At 44.9% G+C, this 22,622-nt stretch overlaps 2 protein-coding genes across 2 annotated transcripts in view; one reads left to right on the plus strand and one right to left on the minus strand.

The window, feature by feature from the left end:
* Positions 1 to 10,250, minus strand: part of LOC118372831 (cationic amino acid transporter 2-like) — a 24,029-nt gene extending 13,779 nt beyond the window's left edge. Inside the window, exons 1-3 of the mRNA XM_052486960.1 lie at positions 6,268 to 10,250; positions 4,726 to 4,897; positions 1,555 to 1,756 (exon numbers count right to left, since the gene is read on the minus strand). Of these exons, the coding sequence (XP_052342920.1) occupies positions 1,555 to 1,756; positions 4,726 to 4,893 (370 nt within the window). The 5' untranslated portion in view covers positions 4,894 to 4,897; positions 6,268 to 10,250. The remainder of the gene's footprint in view (positions 1 to 1,554; positions 1,757 to 4,725; positions 4,898 to 6,267) is intronic.
* A 10,138-nt stretch (positions 10,251 to 20,388) lies between these two features.
* The window catches only part of LOC118372830 (annexin A6-like), a 35,878-nt gene continuing 33,644 nt past the window's right edge, over positions 20,389 to 22,622 (plus strand). The window contains exons 1-2 of the mRNA XM_052487404.1: positions 20,389 to 20,695; positions 22,195 to 22,239. Coding sequence (XP_052343364.1) covers positions 22,231 to 22,239 — 9 coding nt within the window. The 5' untranslated portion in view covers positions 20,389 to 20,695; positions 22,195 to 22,230. The remainder of the gene's footprint in view (positions 20,696 to 22,194; positions 22,240 to 22,622) is intronic.

A 22,622-nucleotide genomic window follows, 5' to 3' on the forward strand; every position in this document is an offset into this window, starting at 1 on the left:
AGTTAATCAGGGTAAACTGGGATGTGACTAGAGTTAATCAGGGTAAACTGGGATGTGACTAGAGTTAATCAGGGTAAACTGGGATGTGACTAGAGTTAATCAGGGTAAACTGGGATGTGACTAGAGTTAATCAGGGTAAACTGGGATGTGACTAGAGTTAATCAGGGTAAACTGGGATGTGACTAGAGTTAATCAGGGTAAACTGGGATGTGACTAGAGTTAATCAGGGTAAACTGGGATGTGACTAGAGTTAATCAGGGTAAACTGGGATGTGACTAGAGTTAATCAGGGTAAACTGGGATGTGACTAGAGTTAATCAGGGTAAACTGGGATGTGACTAGAGTTAATCAGGGTAAACTGGGATGTGACTAGAGTTAATCAGGGTGATTTTTTCCACAAATGTACAGGTGTTTTCCTTTCCATGGTAGCAAGATGTTATCCATTTTTGCAAACGTTCTCTTAAAATGTATTGTAGTGAGATTGTTTCTTTCTTTCAAGGTATGTATGTCCACGTCACCACCAGACCATTTTATTGGTAAACTACACGGTAATGTAAAAGTAGTATTGTTGTGAGATCCAATACATAATAAACTGATCATAATCTGGTTGTAATCCAGAGAGGTTAGAAAACATATCTATATATATATGCCATTTAGCAGACGCTTTTATCCAAAGCCAGTCATGTGTGCATACATTCTACGTATGGGTGGTCCCGGGAATCGAACCCACTACCCTGGCGTTACAAGCGCCATGCTCTACCAACTGAGCTACAGAAGAGATTCTCCAAAATGTAGATGTTCCAGGCATTTATATATAAACTCCAGTCGTACCTAATCGAAAAGCCTTTCAAAGTCTGCTATGAAGAGCAGGCCTGGATTCCCAGATTTTTTAAAGTGTTTTTTTGTTTCTGGTACTTGCCTTATATTATCTCCAATGTATCGTCCATGTAAAAACCCTGTCTGATTAGATTGAATAATGTCTGACAATACCTTTTAAATTCTATACATTTTGCTAGAATTTTTGCATTACAACACTGAAGTGTAATGGGCCTACAATCCTTTAAATGGACTGGATCTTTATATTTGGACAGGATCTTTATTTTTCTCACTTTGTATCCTTGCATGATTCTTGCCATTCTCCTTTGACCTCTCTCATCAACAAGCTATTTTCACCCACAGGACTGCCTCTGGCTGGATGTTTTGTGTTTGTTGCATACTTCTTGGTAAACCCTAGACACTGTCGTGCGTGAAAAGCCCCGGAGTGTAGCCGTTTCTGAGATACTGAGTCCGGTTATCAAAGTCGCTTAGGTCACACGTTTTGCCCATTCTAACGTTCAATCGAACAGTAACTGAATGCCTCGATGCCCGTCTGCCTGCATTATATAGCAAGGCACAGCCACGTGACTGTCTATAGGAGAAATCAATTTTCGTGAATGGGGTGGCGTGCCTAATAAACTGGCCTGTGAGTGTAGATCAGATGGGAATAGTTCACTCCCAAAATCATAGTTAGGAAAACTCCTGAAGTAGAATGAAGTAGTATGCAGTTGTATCTTACCTATGACGTAGGACAGCAACAGATTCCACCCGGTAATAAACGCCAGTAGCTCTCCCACCGTCACATAGCTGTACAGATACGCAGACCCCGTTTTGGGGACGCGGGCCCCGAACTCAGCGTAGCACAAACCGGCAAAGATGGAGGCTACGGCAGCGATGAAGAAGGATATGATGATGCTGGGACCTGACGACGTCCTAGCAACCTGATAAACATGACAATCAATCAATAACATTGAGGCCACGGCAGCGATGAAGAAGGATATGATGATGCTGGGACCTGACGACGTCCTAGCAACCTGATAAACATGACAATCAATCAATAACATTGAGGCCACGGCAGCGATGAAGAAGGATATGATGATGCTGGGACCTGACGACGTCCTAGCAACCTGATAAACATAACAATCAATCAATAACATTGAGGCCACGGCAGCGATGAAGAAGGATATGATGATGCTGGGACCTGACGACGTCCTAGCAACCTGATAAACATGACAATCAATCAATAACATTGAGGCCACGGCAGCGATGAAGAAGGATATGATGATGCTGGGACCTGACGACGTCCTAGCAACCTGATAAACATGACAATCAATCAATAACATTGAGGCCACGGCAGCGATGAAGAAGGATATGATGATGCTGGGACCTGACGACGTCCTAGCAACCTGATAAACATAACAATCAATCAATAACATTGAGGCCACGGCAGCGATGAAGAAGGATATGATGATGCTGGGACCTGACGACGTCCTAGCAACCTGATAAACATAACAATCAATCAATAACATTGAGGCCACGGCAGCGATGAAGAAGGATATGATGATGCTGGGACCTGACGACGTCCTAGCAACCTGATAAACATAACAATCAATCAATAACATTGAGGCCACGGCAGCGATGAAGAAGGATATGATGATGCTGGGACCTGACGACGTCCTAGCAACCTGATAAACATAACAATCAATCAATAACATTGAGGCTACGGCAGCGATGAAGAAGGATATGATGATGCTGGGACCTGACGACGTCCTAGCAACCTGATAAACATGACAATCAATCAATAACATTGAGGCCACGGCAGATGAAGAAGGATATGATGATGCTGGGACCTGACGACGTCCTAGCAACCTGATAAACATAACAATCAATCAATAACATTGAGGCCACGGCAGCGATGAAGAAGGATATGATGATGCTGGGACCTGACGACGTCCTAGCAACCTGATAAACATAACAATCAATCAATAACATTGAGGCCACGGCAGCGATGAAGAAGGATATGATGATGCTGGGACCTGACGACGTCCTAGCAACCTGATAAACATAACAATCAATCAATAACATTGAGGCTACGGCAGCGATGAAGAAGGATATGATGATGCTGGGACCTGACGACGTCCTAGCAACCTGATAAACATAACAATCAATCAATAACATTGAGGCTACGGCAGCGATGAAGAAGGATATGATGATGCTGGGACCTGACGACGTCCTAGCAACCTGATAAACATAACAATCAATCAATAACATTGAGGCCACGGCAGCGATGAAGAAGGATATGATGATGCTGGGACCTGACGACGTCCTAGCAACCTAATAGATATCATTATAAATTAAATAGATTTCATAAATCCCTTTTTATATCTGCAGTTTCCAGATACAAGGCCAAAACCCTAAAGAGCGAGCAATGCAGAGGCAGAAGCCCAGTGGCTAGGGAAACTCCCAAAAATATTATAGAAAGGTCCAGACACTGTTTTTGCGATTTCACTTTTTATTTTTACTTACCACAACCAACAATTCACTTCCCCATCCTCATTGTGCATTATTTATAATTCCATGTGTACACCATCTAGAGACCTGCATCACTATACTGAAAGCATGTGACATATGTGGTTATTTCCGGAGCACTTGTTCATGTTTTTTCAGAGCACCCGTACTGCACAGCGAGAATGAGGAAGTGTATCACCGGTTGGGGTACGTTTTTCAAAAACAAATGATGTCACACCCTTTTACGCTGCTATTCTCTGTTTATCATCTATGCATAGTCACGTTAACTCTACCTACATGTACTGTACCTATTACCTCGATCACCTCGACTAACCGGTGCTCCCGCACATTGACTCGGTACCCACTGTATATATCCTCGCTATTGTTAATTTACTGCTGCTCTTTGCTCTTTAATTATTTGTAAATGTTATTTCTTATTTTTTACTTAACACTTATTTGTCTTAAAACTGCATTGTTGGTTACTGGATTGTAAGTAAGCATTTCCCTGTAAGGTCTACATCTGTTGTATTCGGCGCATGTGACAAATACAATTTGATTCGATTAGTTTTACTGAACAAAAGGCACATCTCAATAGGTGGTCCAGATATACTCATGACATGGTTAGGTTAAATATTAGGTTAAAGTTTTACGTAAAAGTTTTACGTTAGTGTTACGTTAAAGGGTTACGATAAAGTGTTACGTAGAATTCTTACATTCAAGTGAAACATTAAATTGTTACGTTAAAATGTTACATAAAAGTGTTACATTAAGGTGTTACATTAAAGTATTACATTGAAGTGTTACATTAAGGTGTTACATTAAAGTGTTACATTTAAGTGTTACATTAAAGTGTTACATTAAAGTGTTACATTCAAGTGTTATATTAAAGTGTTACATTCAAGTGTTACATTCAAGTGTTATATTAAAGTGTTACATTGAAGTGTTACATTCAAGTGTTATATTAAAGTGTTACATTAAAGTGTTACATTAAAGTGTTATATTAAAGTGTTACATTCAAGTGTTACATTCAAGTGTTATATTAAAGTGTTACATTGAAGTGTTACATTCAAGTGTTATATTAAAGTGTTACATTGAAGTGTTACATTAAAGTATTACATATGGCTAAGTGTTACAGTATTAAAGTGTTACATTAAAGTATTACATATGGCTAAGTGTTACAGTATTAAAGTGTTACATTAAAGTGTTACATATGGCTAAGTATTAAAGTATTAAAGTGTTGACAGGTAAGTGTAAAAACAGAGGATAAAAGGATAAGTGCAACAGTCAGAGATGTATCCATATATCGCCCCCTAGGTAATCAATCCCCACCCCCCCAGGGCCACCAAGTCAACAGTGTTAAATTAAAATACATGAGTTTACTAAGAAGAAGATTTATCCACACCTCTCCAGAGAGAACGTAGACCCCTGCTCCCAGGGTACTCCCCACCCCTAGGGCCACCAGGTCCAGTGTGGTCAGACAGCGGTTGAAAGTGGACTCCTCTCCCTCAGGCTCCAAAGGTTTTCTCCTGGACAGGCTCCGTACAAAGGAGCTCAATGAGTGGCAGGTCATCCTTCTACTGGGGTCAGGGGTTGTGGGAGGAAGAGAGGGGGGTGTAATGAGAGAAGGTAGAGAGAGAAACGGTTATCAGCGAGGGGGTGTAATGAGAGAAGGTAGAGAGAGAAACGGTTATCAGCGAGGGGGGGGTGTAATGAGAGAAGGTAGAGAGAGAAACGGTTATCAGCGAGGGGGGGGTGTAATGAGAGAAGGTAGAGAGAGAAACGGTTATCAGCGAGGGGGTGTAATGAGAGAAGGTAGAGAGAGAAACGGGTATCAGCGAGGGGGTGTAATGAGAGAAGGTAGAGAGAGAAACGGTTATCAGCGAGGGGGTGTAATGAGAGAAGGTAGAGAGAGAAACAGTTATCAGCGAGGGGTGTAATGAGAGAAGGTAGAGAGAGAAACGGTTATCAGCGAGGGGGTGTAATGAGAGAAGGTAGAGAGAGAAACGGGTATCAGCGAGGGGGTGTAATGAGAGAAGGTAGAGAGAGAAACGGGTATCAGCGAGGGGGTGTAATGAGAGAAGGTAGAGAGAGAAACGGTTATCAGCAAGGGGGTGTAATGAGAGAAGGTAGAGAGAGAAACGGTTATCAGCGAGGGGGTGTAATGAGAGAAGGTAGAGAGAGAAACGGTTATCAGCGAGGGGGGGTGTAATGAGAGAAGGTAGAGAGAGAAACGGTTATCAGCGAGGGGGCGTGTAATGAGAGAAGGTAGAGAGAGAAACGGTTATCAGCGAGGGGGTGTAATGAGAGAAGGTAGAGAGAGAAACGGGTATCAGCGAGGGGGGGGTGTAATGAGAGAAGGTAGAGAGAGAAACGGGTATCAGCGAGGGGGGGTGTAATGAGAGAAGGTAGAGAGAGAAACGGGTATCAGCGAGGGGGCGTGTAATGAGAGAAGGTAGAGAGAGAAACGGTTATCAGCGAGGGGGTGTAATGAGAGAAGGTAGAGAGAGAAACGGGTATCAGCGAGGGGGTGTAATGAATGAAGGTAGAGAGAGAAACGGGTATCAGCGAGGGGGGGTCACCCCTAACACTGACTCATTACGGGCGACATGATGTTCAAGAACATTACTTTCTAATCAGATCAAAAGTTACATTGAAGAAAATGCATTTAAAACTGTCTGTCTTTACCACAGATGGAAAGATCAGCAGTATAATATCAGAAACATAATCAATAAACCTTTATCAGTTTCCATGTATTTCATGAAGTCTTCTATATGCAAACCGTGCTCTTTGTAAGTCCATGGTAAAATCCATAAGCTACTTCATGGACTGTCCCTATCAGTAACATTCTTACACGAGGCACGCTAACTCCAAGAGTTCAGCACCACTGAGTGACAAGTTTTAAAACGGCCCAAAATCACTACCATTAATTCATCTTTAATCTTACCTGTTAGTGAGTGATTCCCTGTTACAGAGCTGTGCTGTGTTTAGGAGAGACAATTGATAGTGTTGATTATTCCTTCCTTCAATCACTTAATTATGTTATGCATCCTCCTTAATCACCTGCCTGACAGAAGAGTACTGTTGCTTGTCGTTTTTCTCCTGATGCCCACTGGCTCTATAACTACGCCCTAACCTGCCACATGACTCACGACTCTAGCCAAAACTTAACTTGACAACTTTTATCCATGGGATAAACCTAAATGAGTCAAGCATGTAAGGAAATATTTACGCTATGTCATGTAAATACATGTTAATTAAACAGATAGGTCATATAAAAACATGTATTAGGAATGTAATATCTAATAGCAGGTGTGTGAATCAATAGAATGTGTACTCACCTTACGATAGAAGTTCCATGTTATCATGTGTTCTGAGACGGAACATTGAGAATCAGAGACATTCCATTCAGCTCTCTCTCTCTCTCTCTCTCTCTGTCTCTCTCTCTCTCTCTCTCTCTCTCTCTCTCTCTCTCTCTCTCTCTACCTCTCTCTCTCTCTGTCTCTCTCTCTCTCTCTCTCTCTCTCTCTCTCTCTCTCTCTTCCTCTCTCTCTCTCTGTGTCTCTCTCTCTCTCTCTCTCTCTCTCTCTCTCTCTCTCTCTCTCTCTCTCTCTCTCTCTCTCTCTCTCTCTCTGTGTCTCTCTCTCTCTCTCTCTCTCTCTCTCTCTCTCTCTCTCTCTCTCTCTCTCTCTCTCTCTGTCTCTCTCTCTCTCTCTCTCTCTCTCTGTGTGTCTCTCTCTCTCTCTCTCTCTCTCTCTCTCTCTCTCTCTCTCTCTCTCTCTGTCTCTCTCTCTCTCTCTCTCTCTCTCTCTGTGTCTCTCTCTCTCTCTCTCTCTCTCTCTCTCTCTCTCTCTCTCTCTCTCTCTCTCTCTCTCTCTCTCTCTCTCTCTCTCTCCACTGGGTGGTCTGTAGGGCCACTGCTTCCGCCTTCCTTACATTGGAGAGGACAAAAACCGAGGGGGAAGAATGAACCAGAGAATGATCCACTAGCTAAATGCCACTATCTCGAAGGAGAATATATACAGTGGGGTGTGAAATGATTGACACCCTGTTTAAAGGTGAGCAAAAATCTATGTATAAAAAAATGTTATACTTCAAATACTAAGCTATATTGTGTGCTCCAAACATTTTGGAAATTATTTTATTTTATTTTATACTAATACAGTTGCTCAGAGAAAGAGATTTTGTTTAACAATAAATATTTGTTTTTCTCAAAAAGGTAGGGGTCAACATTTTTTTCAATATGTCACAAAACGGCACCCATTTTGAACCCTACCTTTTTGAGAAACTAAATTATTACTTGTTAAACAAAATCTATTTCTCTGAGCAATTGCCAGAACAGCTTCCAAGCACCTTGGCATAGATTCTACAAGAGTCTGGAACTGTATTGGAGGGATGTGACACCATACTTCCACGAGAAATTGCATCATTTGGTGTTTTGTTGATGGTGGATAACTGTCTCAGAAAACACACCAGAATCTCCCCTAAGTGTTCAATTGGGTTGAGATCTGGTGACTGAGACGGCCGTGGCGTATGGTTTACACCGTTTTCATGCTCATCAAACCATTCAGTGACCACATGTGCTCTGTGGATTGGGGCATTGTCATCCTATGGGGGCATAGTCAGGGTAGCCAAAATAATGGCCTGCCCAGTATTTTTATACATGACCCTAAGCATTATGGGATGTTGACTGCTTTATTACAGTTTTTCTCAATTGCTAAAACACTAAAACCGATTGGCTGAACAAAGTTCTCAGTTGTCTGGACTCATTTAGCTCATTATGCAGTCTGTTGTCAATACCTTAAACCATTTCACATGATAAAACACAATTTGCAGATCTCACTTAGACTTTTCAGCAAAACTCTAAACACATTCTCATTCTCAAAACACATTCTGCACTCTAATGCACATGTCATCCATCCTGGTAAACACAAGTGGCAACAATCAAATACAAATAGAGAACATATGTCATTGATTGAACACAACCACTCAACATTGATTTAACCTGTTTCAAATGATGCGACACAACCAATATAAGCCAGTTCAGAGAGCAAACAGGTTGTTGAAGGTGGGAAGGAGAAAGTCTGAGAATGGATACTGTAGTACGGTGCATTGTAGGCTGTATACTGTAGTACAGTGCATTGTAGGCTGTATACTGTACAATGGATGAATTGTATGGCCCTGAACATTGTGCTTTCCATTTATTAACAGTACTGACTGCTCAATAGATTTTGACTGGTTGCAGGTTCATATCAACAAAGAACAAGAATTACAGGATCACAGAGACAAAGGACAAGTTTGGGAGATGCAGGGTACAGTACTGTAAAAACAGGGGTACAAGGAGGAGGAAGAACAAAAAACAAAATTGCAAAGAGCAAAGCAGAGTAGTAATTTCTGATAAATTTTGAGCTACTATGATAGAACCTGTTTTCGTTCATCAAAAGACAATGTACTTCTCCCTGAGAATTGTATGTTTTGAACAATGTGTTTTCTCTTTTTCGGTGTATTGTTTACTGACTGCTTGAGAGTGTATATAATAATTTTGATCACTTCTTCTTTATGATTTGAGAGCAGTGTTTGATTTTGAACACAGGTAAAACTGTTTTGAGGTGAATGTTTCATTTTGCGAGAGGAGTCAGAAGTTATGTAAATAGTGCTTGAAGATGAGGTTTTGTGTTTAATGTTTTCAGGAAATGGAGCAAAGTTTCAGAAATTGTGTTTTAGCAATTGAGAAAAACTGGAAATCAGGAAGGGAGTCAATAATTTCGAACCCCACTGTGACTGTCTGTCCACACAGTTTCTTTCTCAGGGCACACAACAACACACCCTGCATTGTTGCCCTGTCCCTATCATCTCAGTTAGGTCCCAGCCGACTCTGGAGACAAGGTTATGTTTTTCTCTGCAATGTAGTTCCCAGCCAGCTCTCTGTCAGCAGCTGAGAGGCAGCCCTAACGATCAACCCTGACAGATAATGTCAAAAGAATCACTATTAACTAATAGGTAATATCATAATTAGTAAAGAGGGGGGGTCGAGAGAGAGGTTAGAGAATGAAAGAGAGAGACGGACAGAGAGAAAGAGAGACACAGAGAGAGAGAGAGAGAGAGAGAGAGAGAGAGAGAGAGAGAGAGAGAGAGAGAGAGAGAGAGAGAGAGAGAGAGAGAAAGAGAGAGAGAGAGAGAGTGCAGCAGCAAGATTTGTGACCTGTTGCCACGAGAAAAGGGCAACCAGTGAAGAACACACACCATTGTAAACACAACCCATATTTATGCTTATTTATTTTATCATGTGTCCTTTACCATTTTTACATTGTTAAAACACTGTATATATATATATAATATGACATTTGTAATGTCTTTATTGTTTTGAAACGTCTGTATGTGTAATGTTTACTGTTAATTTTTATTGTTTATTTCACTTTATATATTCACTTTATATATTATCTACCTCACTTGCTTTGGCAATGTTAACACATGTTTCCCATGCCAATAAAGCTCTTGAATTGAATTTAATTGAATTTAATTAAATTGAGTGAGAGAAAGAAAGAAAGAAAGAGCGCGAGAGAGATTGAGAAAGAGAGAGAGTGTGAGCGAGCGAGCGAGAGAAAAAGAGAGAGAGAAAAAGAGAGAAGGGGACAAAGCTGCTTTCATGGCTTATAACGGGCTGTACACTCTTTGTGACTGTGGGGTTGTTTCGTTTTCTTTCCCCCTGAGCCTCCTCTCGTCTCCCATAAAGGGACTTCAGCCAACCCTAATCCCTCCTGACGTCCACCTCCCTGGGACGGACTGAGACCAGAAATCAACCCGGTTATTTCTAGCACACCAGACAATTTTGTTTTCTTCATTGAGGTTTTCCATTATTATCTAAATAATGAGAATTCAGCCCATCTGGCATTTCCCAAATGCCCTACGGCCAGTCAGTTTCTGTCACTACCCCTGCCCTGCCTCTCCACCCCCTGGCCCACCCCTGCGCTGCCTCTCCACCCCCTGGCCCACCCCTGGCCCACCCCTGCGCTGCCTCTCCACCCCCTGGCCCACCCCTGGCCCACCCCTGCCCTGCCTCTCCACCCCCTGGCCCACCCCTGCCCTGCCTCTCCACCCCCTGGCCCACCCCTGCCCTGCCTCTCCACCCCTGGCCCACCCCTGCCCTGCCTCTCCACCCCCTGGCCCACCCCTGGCCCACCCCTGCCCTGCCTCTCCACCCCCTGGCCCACCCCTGGCCCACCCCTGCGCTGCCTCTCCACCCCCTGGCCCACCCCTGGCCCACCCCTGCCCTGCCTCTCCACCCCCTGGCCCACCCCTGCCCTGCCTCTCCACCCCCTGGCCCACCCCTGGCCCACCCCTGCCCTGCCTCTCCACCCCCTGGCCCACCCCTGGCCCACCCCTGCCCTGCCTCTCCACCCCCTGGCCCACCCCTGCCCTGCCTCTCCACCCCCTGCCCCACCCCTGCCCTGCCTCTCCACCCCCTGGCCCACCCCTGCCCTGCCTCTCCACCCCACCCCTGCCCTGCCTCTCCACCCCACCCCACCCCTGCCCTGCCTCTCCACCCCACCCCTGCCCTGCCTCTCCACCCCCTGGCCCACCCCTGCCCTGCCTCTCCACCCCCTGGCCCACCCCTGCCCTGCCTCTCCACCCCCTGTCCCACCCCTGCGCTGCCTCTCCACCCCACCCCTGCCCTGCCTCTCCACCCCCTGGCCCACCCCGGCACCTACCCACCTGGCTCAGTACACGCCCGTGTACCTTTGACCAATCTCCTCATGGCACAGGCCTCCTGCCCCAGGGACCCATATCTGCACAACTCAATAGCACGGATAAGTTATTCAGACTACCAGTAATGATATCGGTAATGTTGAAACCACAGAGGTGTGCTTCTGTGGATCAGACACACACACACACACACACACACACACACACACACACACACACACACACACGCACGCACGCACGCACGCACGCACGCACGCACGCACACACACACACACACACACACACACACACACACACACACACACACATATATACACCAATATACACACACAAACATACAAATACACAAACACACAAGTACACACACATTGCTGCTGCTGTGGAAGAGAAGAGTCATGGCTCTCACACACACACACATATACACACACACACATATACACACACACACATATACACACACACACACACACACACACACACACACACACACACACACACACACACACACACACACACACACACACACACACACACACACACACACACACACACACACACACACACACACACACACACACACACACACTGCTGTGGAACAGAACTGTCATAGTTTGTGAGGAAGGGTTATAAAGCAGAGAGAGATAGACAGAATCAAACTGAACCTCAGTAAAGTTCACATGCATACGGGGGTAAGTGTCTCAAATGGCACCCTATTCCGTTATATAGTGCACTACTTTTGACCAGCGTCCTATGGGCCCGAGTCAAAAGTAGTGCACTATAAAGGGAATAGGGTGCCATTTGAGACCAGTCACTTCCCTGTGTGCTCAGACAGTGGGTTTTTAACATGGAGTGACAAGTAACAAGTCAACCTGGCAGATTGTACATACAAAAATTCATTCAGGCAGGAAAAGTGCATATATATTTATAAATATCCCAAATTGAAAAGCTACTAAGTTCTCTCTCTCTCTCTCTCTCTCTCTCTCTCTCTCTCTCTCTCTCTCTCTCTCTCTCTCTCTTTAATCTTACTAGTTTACTGTCTCTCTCTTTTTCTCCCCAACAAACACCACTCTATAAATACATACTTTGAATTAGAGCCTTTACCTTTTCTCAAATTGTCTCAAATTCGCCCAGACCAAGACTGCTATTTAATTCTTGTTGTTGTGTATCCCGAGTGGACGGACAAATATAACCACTGTCTGTGTTTACTCTTATGAGGGCAAAGTGATTTTTTTATGGCCATATATACAGGGCCTGTTGTGTGACCCTCCTACTCACTAGATTTAGCGACAAAGTAGCCTTTCTGACTGGCTGCTGAGTCTGGCCCCGTTTGGCCCATAATGTCCTCATTATTACACACGGCCTGAGTTCCAAATGGCACCATATTCCCTATGTGGTGCACTACTTTTGACCAGAGCCCTATTGTCAAACCACATAGGGAATAGGATGCCATTTGACACAGTCAGGACTACAGGGTGAGAACTGTGAACAAATCCCGTGCTGAATGTCACAAATTCTTTTCTGCTGTAAACTCTACTCTTTAGTTTTTTCTTGGTTGAACCCACATACTGTGGTCACACGGGGGATTTTTTTTATTGATTAAAAAAGTGGGGCTTTTTTTTTGTGTTTTTTTTTGCGGGGGGTGTCTTGTGACTTTGAGATGAAGTTGAACAAGTTGAGATACAGATATGTGAGAGGGTGGGAACTCGTATCTGTCAAGGAATCTGATGACATATTCTATGTAATGCAGTTCTGAAGCAACAGAGAGCAGTGTTTCAAATCAAAGTTCATTGGTCACATACACAGGTTTGCAGATGTTATCGCAGGTGCAGCGAAATGCTTATGTTTTTTTTTTTTAGCTCCAACAGTGCAGTAATATCTAGCTATATACGAACAAAAACATTTTTAAAAAGCAAGAAATTAGTAAATATCAGAACGAGCAATGTCAGCTAGTGGTGTCTGTTTAACAGTCTGATGACCTGGAGATCTATTTTTCAGTCTCTCGGTCCCAGCTTTGATGTACCTGCACTGCCTCCACCTTCTAGATGATTGTGGGGTGAATAACACTGAGGTGGCTGAGGTCATTGGTGATCTTCTTGGCCTTCCTGTGACATCGGGTGCTTGTGGGCGGTGCAGTTGCCGGAACCAGGTGGTGATACAGCCCCACAGAATGCTCTCAATGGTGTATCTGTAGAAGTTTGTGAAGGTCTTAGGTGCCAACCCGAATTTCCTCCACTGCGGCCACTGTCGGTGTGGATGGAGGCGTGCTCTCTCGGCTGTCTACTGTAGTAGACTATCAGCGCATTGGTTTTGTTAACTTTGAGATAGAGGTTATTTTCCTAGCACCAAGACTACACCAGGGATTTCACCTCCTCCCTGTAGGCTGTCTCGTCGTAGTTGCTAATCAGGACCACCGCTGTTGGGTTGTAAGCAAACTTACACAAAATACTTTGACCAGGGCATGACAGAACCACCCCCCTAATGTGCGGCCTCCCGAACGCACCTCAAAACAACAGGTAGGGGCCTGGTGGGCGTCTGTCCATGGTGGCGGCTCCGGCGCGAGACGTGGACCCCACTCAGTCAATGTCTTTGTCCCCTCTCCTCGCGTCCCTGGATAGTCCACCCTCGCCGCCGACCATGGCCCAGTAGTCCTCACCCAGAACCCCACTGGACTGAGGAGCAGATTGGGACTGAAGGGCAGCTCGGGACTGAGGCAGCTCGGGACTGAGGGGAAGCTCAGGAGTGAGAGAAAGCTTGGAAGTGAGAGAAAGCTCAGGAGTGAGAGGAAGCTCAGGAGTGAGAGGAAGCTCCGGAGTGAGAGGAAGCTCCGGAGTGAGAGGAAGCTCAGGAGTGAGAGGAAGCCCAGGAGTGAGAGGAAGCCCAGGCAGGTAGATAGATCTACCAGATCCTGGCTGGCTGGTGGTTTCAGCAGATCCTGGCTGACTGGCAGATCCTGGCTGACTGGCAGATCCTGGCCGACTGGCAGATCCTGGCCGACTGGCAGTTCTGGCAGATCCCGGCTGACTGGCGGATGTGGAAGAGTCTGGTTGACTGGCAGATCCGGAAGAGTCTGGTTGACTGGCAGATCTGGAAGAGTCTGGCTGACTGGCAGATCTGGAAGAGTCTGGCTGACTGGCGGATTTAGAAGTCTGGTTGACTGGCGGATCTGGAAGAGTCTGGCTGACTGGCGGATCTGGAAGAGTCTGGCTGACTGGCAGATCTGGAAGAGTCTGGCTGACTGGCGGATCCTGGCAGACTGAAAGATCTGGCTGCTCCATGCTGACTGGCAGCTCTGGCTGCTTCATGCAGACTGACAGCTCTGGCTGCTCCATGCAGACTGACAACTCTGGCTGCTCCATGCAGACCGACAGCTCTGGCTGCTCCATGCAGGCTGACAGCTCTGGCTGCTCCATGCAGGCTGGCAGCTCTGGCTGCGCTGAACAGGCGGGAGACTTCAGCAGCGCTGTTGAGGAGGAAGGCTCCGGCAGCGCTGGAGAGGCGAGGCGCACTGTAGGCCTGATGCGTGGTGCTGAACCGAGGACACGCACAGGAAGCCTGGTGCGGGGAGCTGCTACCGGAGGGCTGGGGTGTGGAGGTGGTACAGGATAGACCGGACCGTGCAGGCGCACTGGAGCTCTTGAGCACCGAGCCTGCCCAACCTTACCTGGTTGAATACTCTCGGTTGCCCTGCCAGTGCGGCAAGGTGGAATAGCCCGCACTGGGCTATGCAGGCGAACCGGAGACACCGAGCGCAAGGCTGGTGCCATGTAAGCCGGCCCAAGGAGACGCACTGGGGACCAGATGCGTAGAGCCGGCTTCATGGCATTTGGCTCTACGCTCAGTCTATGCGGAGCTGGAATATACCGCACCGGGCTATGCACCCGCACTGGGGACACCGTGCGCACCACTGCATAACACGGTGGCTGCCCGCTCTCTCTAGCCCCCCGGTAAGCACAGGAAGTTAGCGTAGGTCTCCTACCTAGCGTAGCCCTACTCCCTGTGAGCCTCCCCCCAATACATTTTTGGGGCTGACTCTCAGGCTTCCATCCGCGTCGCCGTGCTGCCTCCTCATACCAGTGCCTCTCCGCTTTCGCCGCCTCCAGTTCTTCCTTGGGGCGGCGATATTCTCCATGCTGAGCCCAGGGTCCTTTACCGTCCAGTTCGTCCTCCCATGTCCATTTCTCCAGGTAGTGCAGCCTCTCCCACTGCAGCTGCTGCTGCTCCTGCTGCTGCTGCCTCTGTTGCCTCTCCTGTGGCTCCTGCCTGTTGACACGCTGCTTGGTCCGTTTGGGGTGGGTGATTCTGTAACGGTTTTCTAGGTGTGCAGGAGAGTCGGACCAAAATGCAGCGTGTAGATTGCGATCCATAATTTAATAAACAAACGTAACACGAATCTAAATACAAACACTACAAAAAACAATAAACGTAACGAAAACCGAAACAGCCTATACTTGTGTAACCTAACACATAGACAGGAACAAGGACACTAAGGACAATCACCCACAAAACACTCAAAGAATATGGCTGCCTAAATATGGTTCCCAATCAGAGACAACGATAAACACCTGCCTCTGATTGAGAACCACTCCAGACAGCCATAGACTTTGCTAGATCACCCCACTAGCTACAATCCCAATTCATACCAAAACCCCAAGACAAAACACACCACAATACAAAAACCCCATGCCACACCCTGGCCTGACCCAAACATGAAGATAAACACAAAATACTTCGACCAGGGCGTGACAATGACCACTGTTTCAGAGTAGGAGTGAACCTTCCAGATTCTAAGGATTACTCTAGCTTGCTGTAACCATACCAACGGTGATTCTATCCACGGTTTCAGAGAAGGAGTGTGCCTTTCAGATTCTAAGGATTACTCTAGCTGCTGTAACCATACCGACCGTGATTCTATCCACGGTTTCTGAGTAGGAGTGAACCTTCCAGATTCTAAGGAATGGTCTGTTTATACACGTCCATGTTCCCAGTACCCTGCCCTGGTTAAATGTGGTGGTTTGCGCTTTCGGTTTTGTGTGAATGCTGCCAGCTATTCACTGTTTCTGGTTTGGATAAATCCTAATCGTTCCAGTAGGAACAACATCCTCTATGCACTTCTTGATGAACCCAGTCACAGAGTCCGTGTATACATCTATACTAACGTTATTCCCAAAGGTGACCCGGAACATTTCCCAGTCTGGGTGATCAGATTAGTCTTGAAGCATAGATTCTGATTATTCAGACCAACTTTGAACAGTCCTTATCACGAGTGTTTCTAGTTTAAGTTTCTGCTTATAGGTGGGGAGGAGCAGAATCGAGGCGTGATCTGATTTGCTGAAGGGAGGGAGGGGGAGGGTACTCGTAGATGTCTCAGAAGGTAGAGTAACAATAGGTCAAGCATGTTCTATTTGCGTGTAACACGAGATGTGTTGGTAGAATTTCGGGAGCGTTTTCCACAGATTTCATTTATTAAAGTCCAAAGCTACAATAAATACAGCCTCAGGATATGCAGTTTCCAGTTTGTGCGAAGTCCACTGTAGTTCTTTGAGAGGGGTTTGCAGTGTCGGATTGGGGGTGAATATACACGGCAGTGACAATAACCAAAGAAAATTATCTTGGGATGTAATGTAGTCGGCATTTGATGGTGAAATATCCCAGATTGGGAGAACAAAAGAACTTGAGTTCCTATAAATTACCACATTCGCACCATGAGTTGTTAGTCATTACATACCCTTCCACCTTTGTTTTCCCAGAGAGTATATTTACAGCCCCTTATGTCTCTCTGAAAGGTGATCCTCGCCCTGAGCTCGTCTCTTTTGGATCCAGGTCAGGGAAGTAGAATTCCTGGTTGGATTTCTGGTGATTGACCGCCGATCTAATGTCCAAAAATGTATTTTCGGCTGTAGTAAATAATACTAGAAACGTTTTGAGCAAATAAGGTAAGAAATAACACACACAAGAAAAAGTACAAATTCCGCAAAGTTTGCTAGGAGTTAGGAACAGGGTAACAGTGCTTGTCGGCTCCATCTTGCATATATATCATCTCAGTGATCACATTGCTGTGTAATCTGGCTAACTATAAGAGGAGAAAATAGCCTTGGGCATCTGTAGTAGAGAGCTACTTTATTTGGTGTTTAACCATGACAGTAATCCAGGGCATAGTTTCACATTCTGCTCAGGGAAAAGCAGAGAAAAATATACTCATCTTTCCCTGGGATGTGATTGAAAGGTATTAAAGTTACTGCATACAGTGGCAGATTAACTCATCTTATAAAAAGTCTCAAAATGCCATCATACTTTGGCGGGGGTTGGGAACATTTTAATCTCCAAAATCTGTCTACCCTGTTTGTGCTGTGAGGTGCATAACCAGGAAAGCCAGGTGTCTTCTGGAAAGCTAACAGGGGAGAAGTAGTGGTCAGTATTGCTGGCAGTGATGTAAATACAGTCATGATCCAGCTATGAGGGGTGTCAATATCTCTATTTCTCTCTCTTTCTGATTCCCACTGTCCCATACACTCTAATCTCCCGTGGGCAGATGATGCGTGTAGACGAAGAATCTGCCGGGTCTGAATGGGATGCATGAGACAACTGCGATCGCAACATTGTTGGCAAAATCAACCATCACCGCAGTAAAAAAAAAAAAAAAAGAGGGCTTGCAATTTCAACCAATCATCTTTTACATTTACCGCATAATGTGGTTCAATCAACCAATCATCTTTTACATTTACCGCATAATGTGGTTCAATCAACCAATCATCTTTTACATTTACCGCATAATGTGGTTCAATCAACCAATCATCTTTTACATTTACCGCATAATGTGGTTCAATCAACCAATCATCTTTTACATTTACCGCATAATGTGGTTCAATCAACCAATCAACCACACGTCAACAAACTTTTTCCCTCGTCAGCGCATTTTCTCAACAAAATTGGACAAAATCATTGCAAATTGCCATGCAAAATGTCAGAATTGCGGCACAAAAATCTAGCATTTTATCCCGCAAATATCACAAAACATGTCAGTGAAATCCAAGAGGGATAACAGCATTAGTTCTGTTTTGGGGTTTTCATGGTTATTTGGATGTGTGAGGATTGGACAAAGGCTGTGTTTAGGGTGGCTTCATGTGTTCTTGTGGGAAATGGGAAACTGGGAAGTCTGACATGATTGTGTTCACCTGCCTTTGAAACACTTGTTCAACCACTAAGATTTTAACTAAGATTTGAACTTGCAACCTTCCGGTTACTAGTCCAACGGTCTAACCACCCTGCCGCCCCTGTGTTCACACAGTGTGAACACAGAAGTTAATTATGCAGCTGACCAAATTACACAAGATTTTACTTCTGGGTAATGAGAACAGTAATTACTCACACTCTGATCTCTCTTCCCGTTCTCTCTCTCTCTCTCTCTCTCTCTCTCTCTCTCTCTCTCTCTCTCTCTCTCTCTCTCTCTCTCTCTCTCTCTCTCTCTCTCCCCTCACTCTCTTCCTCTCTCTCTCACTCACTCTCTCTCCCCCTGTCTCTTTCCTTCCCCTCTATCACTCTCCCGTCTATCTTTTTCTCTCACACTCTACCCCTTTCCTGTTCTCTCTCCCTCACTGTTGCTTTTCTCTCTTGCTCCCCCCTCTCCTATTCTCCCAAGTTCTGATCTCTCTGCCCCTCCCCCCTTTCTGTCACTCCCGCTCTCCTCCTCTCCCTCTCTCCCCCTCTTTCCCTCTTGCTCTCTACCTCGTTCTCCCCCCTCTCCCTCTCCCCTCTCCCTCTCTCCCACTCTCCCTCTCTCCAGTCTAGCTTTACATTACCCTCTGACCGGAATGGCTCCCACCACAGCCAGCAGAGACAGAAATAGCACTGTCACAATCTCTCACACAGAATGCTCAGCTCTGGCAAAGTCACAAACCGGTAGGCCTCACAGCTCACACACACCAGTCATACCTCTCTCTCTCTCTCTCTCTCTCTCTCTCTCTCTCTCTCTCTCTCTCTCTCTCTCTCTCTCTCTCTCTCTCACTAAGGTTCAAACTGTTATAACAGCGGAATAGTAGATCTGAATATGCTTGTACAGAAGGCCCTGCATGTTGTTTCAATGTTTCAATACTGGCTCCTCAGCATAACCTAACATGATTGCAACATTCACTCTGGTGGAGGTGGCTCCTCTGCATGCAACCTGGACTCAGAGGTAGACGTAACATAATACAAATAATTTAAATCAGGTTCATTTTAGTTTTGAATTAAAGTTGAAAATAGGTATTTTCCGGACATTGAAAATACATATTTTCTGGACGTTGAAATCAGTTTCATTTTCGGGTTCTGAATGAAAGTTGAAAAAACATAATTTACAACTGTTGAAAATACTTGTTTTTTGGTCATTCGTTCTATGGATATTTCAACTGCACACAAAGTACGTTCTCAGTGATTAATAATATTTTATAGCCATCACTAGCAAATTAGAGGCTGCTTGCTGCCTATTAACATAGACTTGAAATCACTGGCCACTTTAATAAATGGAACACTAGTCACTTTAATAATGTTTACATATCTTGCATTACTCATCTCATGTGTATACGCTGTATTCTATTGTATTCTACTGTATTCTATTGTATTCTACTGTATCTTAGTCTATGCTGCTCTGTCATTGCTCATCCACATACACTACCGGTCAAAAGTTCCTACTCATTCAAGGGTTTTTCTTTATATTTACTATTTTCTAAATTGTAGAATAATAGTGAAGACTTGGTCCCTGGATGGTCCTTGGATGAACATTACACATTTGAATGTGGGTCAAAAGGGAAATAAAAGTATTATCTGAGTTTTCTCGCGCCCCCGCCTCCCAGAGTCCTCCTTGCTAGCTAGTGGGAGTGACACCGGTAGACAGTGTCCTTCGCTCCTACCTGCCGAACACCTGCATTAACAGAACTGCTGGAAAACAGTGCCCGAAAGGCGGGGGCGAAGGACACTGTCTACCAGTCGCCTGCTAGTTAGCTAGCTAGTACACAGTGTCGATTCCGCCTGCTGTGTACAGGACCAGCTGGCAGTGTCCTTCGCTCCTGCCTGCAGAACACCTGACCTCGTAGTCATAAACAGAACTGCAGGAAAACAGTGCCCGACAGGCTGGGAGGAAGGACACTGTCTACCGGTGTACGGCTTACTAGCTACCATTGTCACCCCCACCCCTTCTTCTGTGAACGTTATTGTGCATTAAAGCCACCTCCTGTTGTGGACTGGCCCCACCTCCCTCCTGTCCTAGCTTAGAAATGGACCAATAGAAGTATAAAGAGGGTTTCCAGCACGTGCCAGAATTCCCACATGCAGGAACACCCTGAATTGCTGGCTGCAATTACATCCCTCTTTGACTTGACAGGACCAAAAATAAGTCCTAAAGAAGGTCCATGCTTAGTGGGTATATGGAGCGTCCAGAAAGACCAAACAGCACAAGTAAATGAGTTGTTCACATCTTTGTTAATTTACCGTAAACACCATTTTTATTCAGTGTGGAAGGGCTCGCTGTTTGAAAGGGAAACTCTTTTTTGACGCACTGCCGGTGAGCGCTGCAGTTATTACGTCAGCTCGAGGACAGTGAATAAGACAGCTGGCTGTTTCAACACCGGGCAAAACGCAGGAGAGAGGAGGTCAACACTGCGCCGTGGGTTGATTTGGATCAAATTAGTTCTGTAAAAGAGGTGAGTTTGCATTTTGCATTGTAACGAGTTTCCTATAGTGTCAAATGCTCAACAATATAGGCAAAGATAATGTTGTCGCAAGTCATTTACAGACAATAACGGAGCTATAACGGTTTGTTTAGGCTATTATTAGCCTAGCCCAAGCCTATTATAGCAAGTTTGTGAAATGAGAGTAATAAACAGACATACTGTCCCATTTTACAAACCAAGAAGTATAAAGAACAACATAGAGAAAAGGATGTTGTAAATGTAAAGCAATGGATTTAGCATAGACATGAGTCATGTCTATTGACATTGATGTCCATTGTGTAAATAGTCAAATTCTAAGTTATGTGTTTTTAGACAGAATAAAATAAATACATTTTTTTTCTAAAGTTTTAAGCTTTATGAATATGAAGGTGTATAATTTGTTTGGGGTGGGAGCCTGAGAGATGGGGTGTGGTCGCGGACATTCTGTGGCTATAGGGATTGTGGACCAAACTATTTTAGGAGACTGAACACTGCTGTGGGCTTATCTTAAACAAACTAAGATACCTTTCTTAGATTGTTTATCTCATATCCTCACTAATGGAGAAACTCTCAGAAATCCTACAATTGACTGCAATACTGCGTGCTAGCTTGTCCTCGCTGAGTGCTTCTCCTGCGCTATATCTTTATGAGAATCTGAATGACTTTTCATCTCATTTGGAAAGTCCGACAGCATTCCCTTTACTGATACACACATTCTTAAGCTGCACTGTTTTTCCATCTACTGTAGAATCCATCATCATAGACCCTGTGTGCTTTGGTTCAAAGTGGAGATGCTTTTCAATACAGTTCAACAAGAGTGTCAGAACAAGTTTAACCCAACCGTACCTTTGTAAAAGTAGATAGTAGTTTGATTATTAGATGTTCTGTGTCTCTTTCTCCACCTCACCAGATGCTGAAGCTAACTACCACTCTGAAAGGGAACCCTGTAGTCTTACTGAACTGCAGGAGAGAAGCAGCCAACATGTTTCCTGCAGAAAACGTGGCTCTGCTTTCTAACCACTAGGCCATAAGCCCTACATTTACCCTGAACGTGTCAGCATGTGGGTGGACCCCCGTTGTGTCTTCTCCCTGTATAATCCTATAGCAAGCCTACTAGTGACTTTTATTATGAAACAGTGTTTTGCAGTCTTGCAATGCAGTCTTCTCTAGTGCAGGTTCTGTGGATGTTGTGTTGTGCTGAAACCTGACCACCACCATTCAATGACATATAGCATCTCTTTGTTCATCCGGCCACACATGTGGATCACAATCATATCATGTAAACATTGACAGTTAGGATCGATAAGATGGCACAGCCAGAAGAGGACTGGCCACCCCTTGGTTTCTGTAAAAAGCTCTTTGTGACAACTGCGAGTTGTAAAAAGGGCTCCATAAATACATTTGATAGGTTGATATTGATACCATCTTAAACAGAATGTCAACACGTTTCTCTGTTCACATTTCTGCTTCGTATATATCTTGTCTTGCAGGTTGATTGTTTCCTGCATATCCTTAAAAGACCAAATATGGAAATGGTAAGTCAAAATCATAATCCTGTGTCTGCCATTCTCTCAGTGCAATGTGTAGCTACAGTAGATCTATAAGGAGAAACGTATCCTATTCCATAATGACTGTATGATAATGAGGTAAGGACAGAGGAGGGGTCAGATGAGCAGTCATCAGCCAGTCTGTTTATTGTAATGGCAGCAGTATAAGGAGTCTCTTCCCTCTGGCAACCTGGACATACTATTGACAGACACACAGAGAGAGAGCTCCGGAAGGCATAAGGCAGGCCTACTCCTCTATCTAATGCCAAGCCTCGGACACACAGGTTCCGCTCACGTAAGCTCTGAAAGTCCAGTCAACAAGAGGAGATTTGCAAGGATGGTCCTGCTAGACTTCAATATCAAAACCATGT

This window comes from Oncorhynchus keta, chromosome 30, assembly GCF_023373465.1.
Source record: "Oncorhynchus keta strain PuntledgeMale-10-30-2019 chromosome 30, Oket_V2, whole genome shotgun sequence".
Taxonomy (NCBI): domain Eukaryota; kingdom Metazoa; phylum Chordata; class Actinopteri; order Salmoniformes; family Salmonidae; genus Oncorhynchus; species Oncorhynchus keta.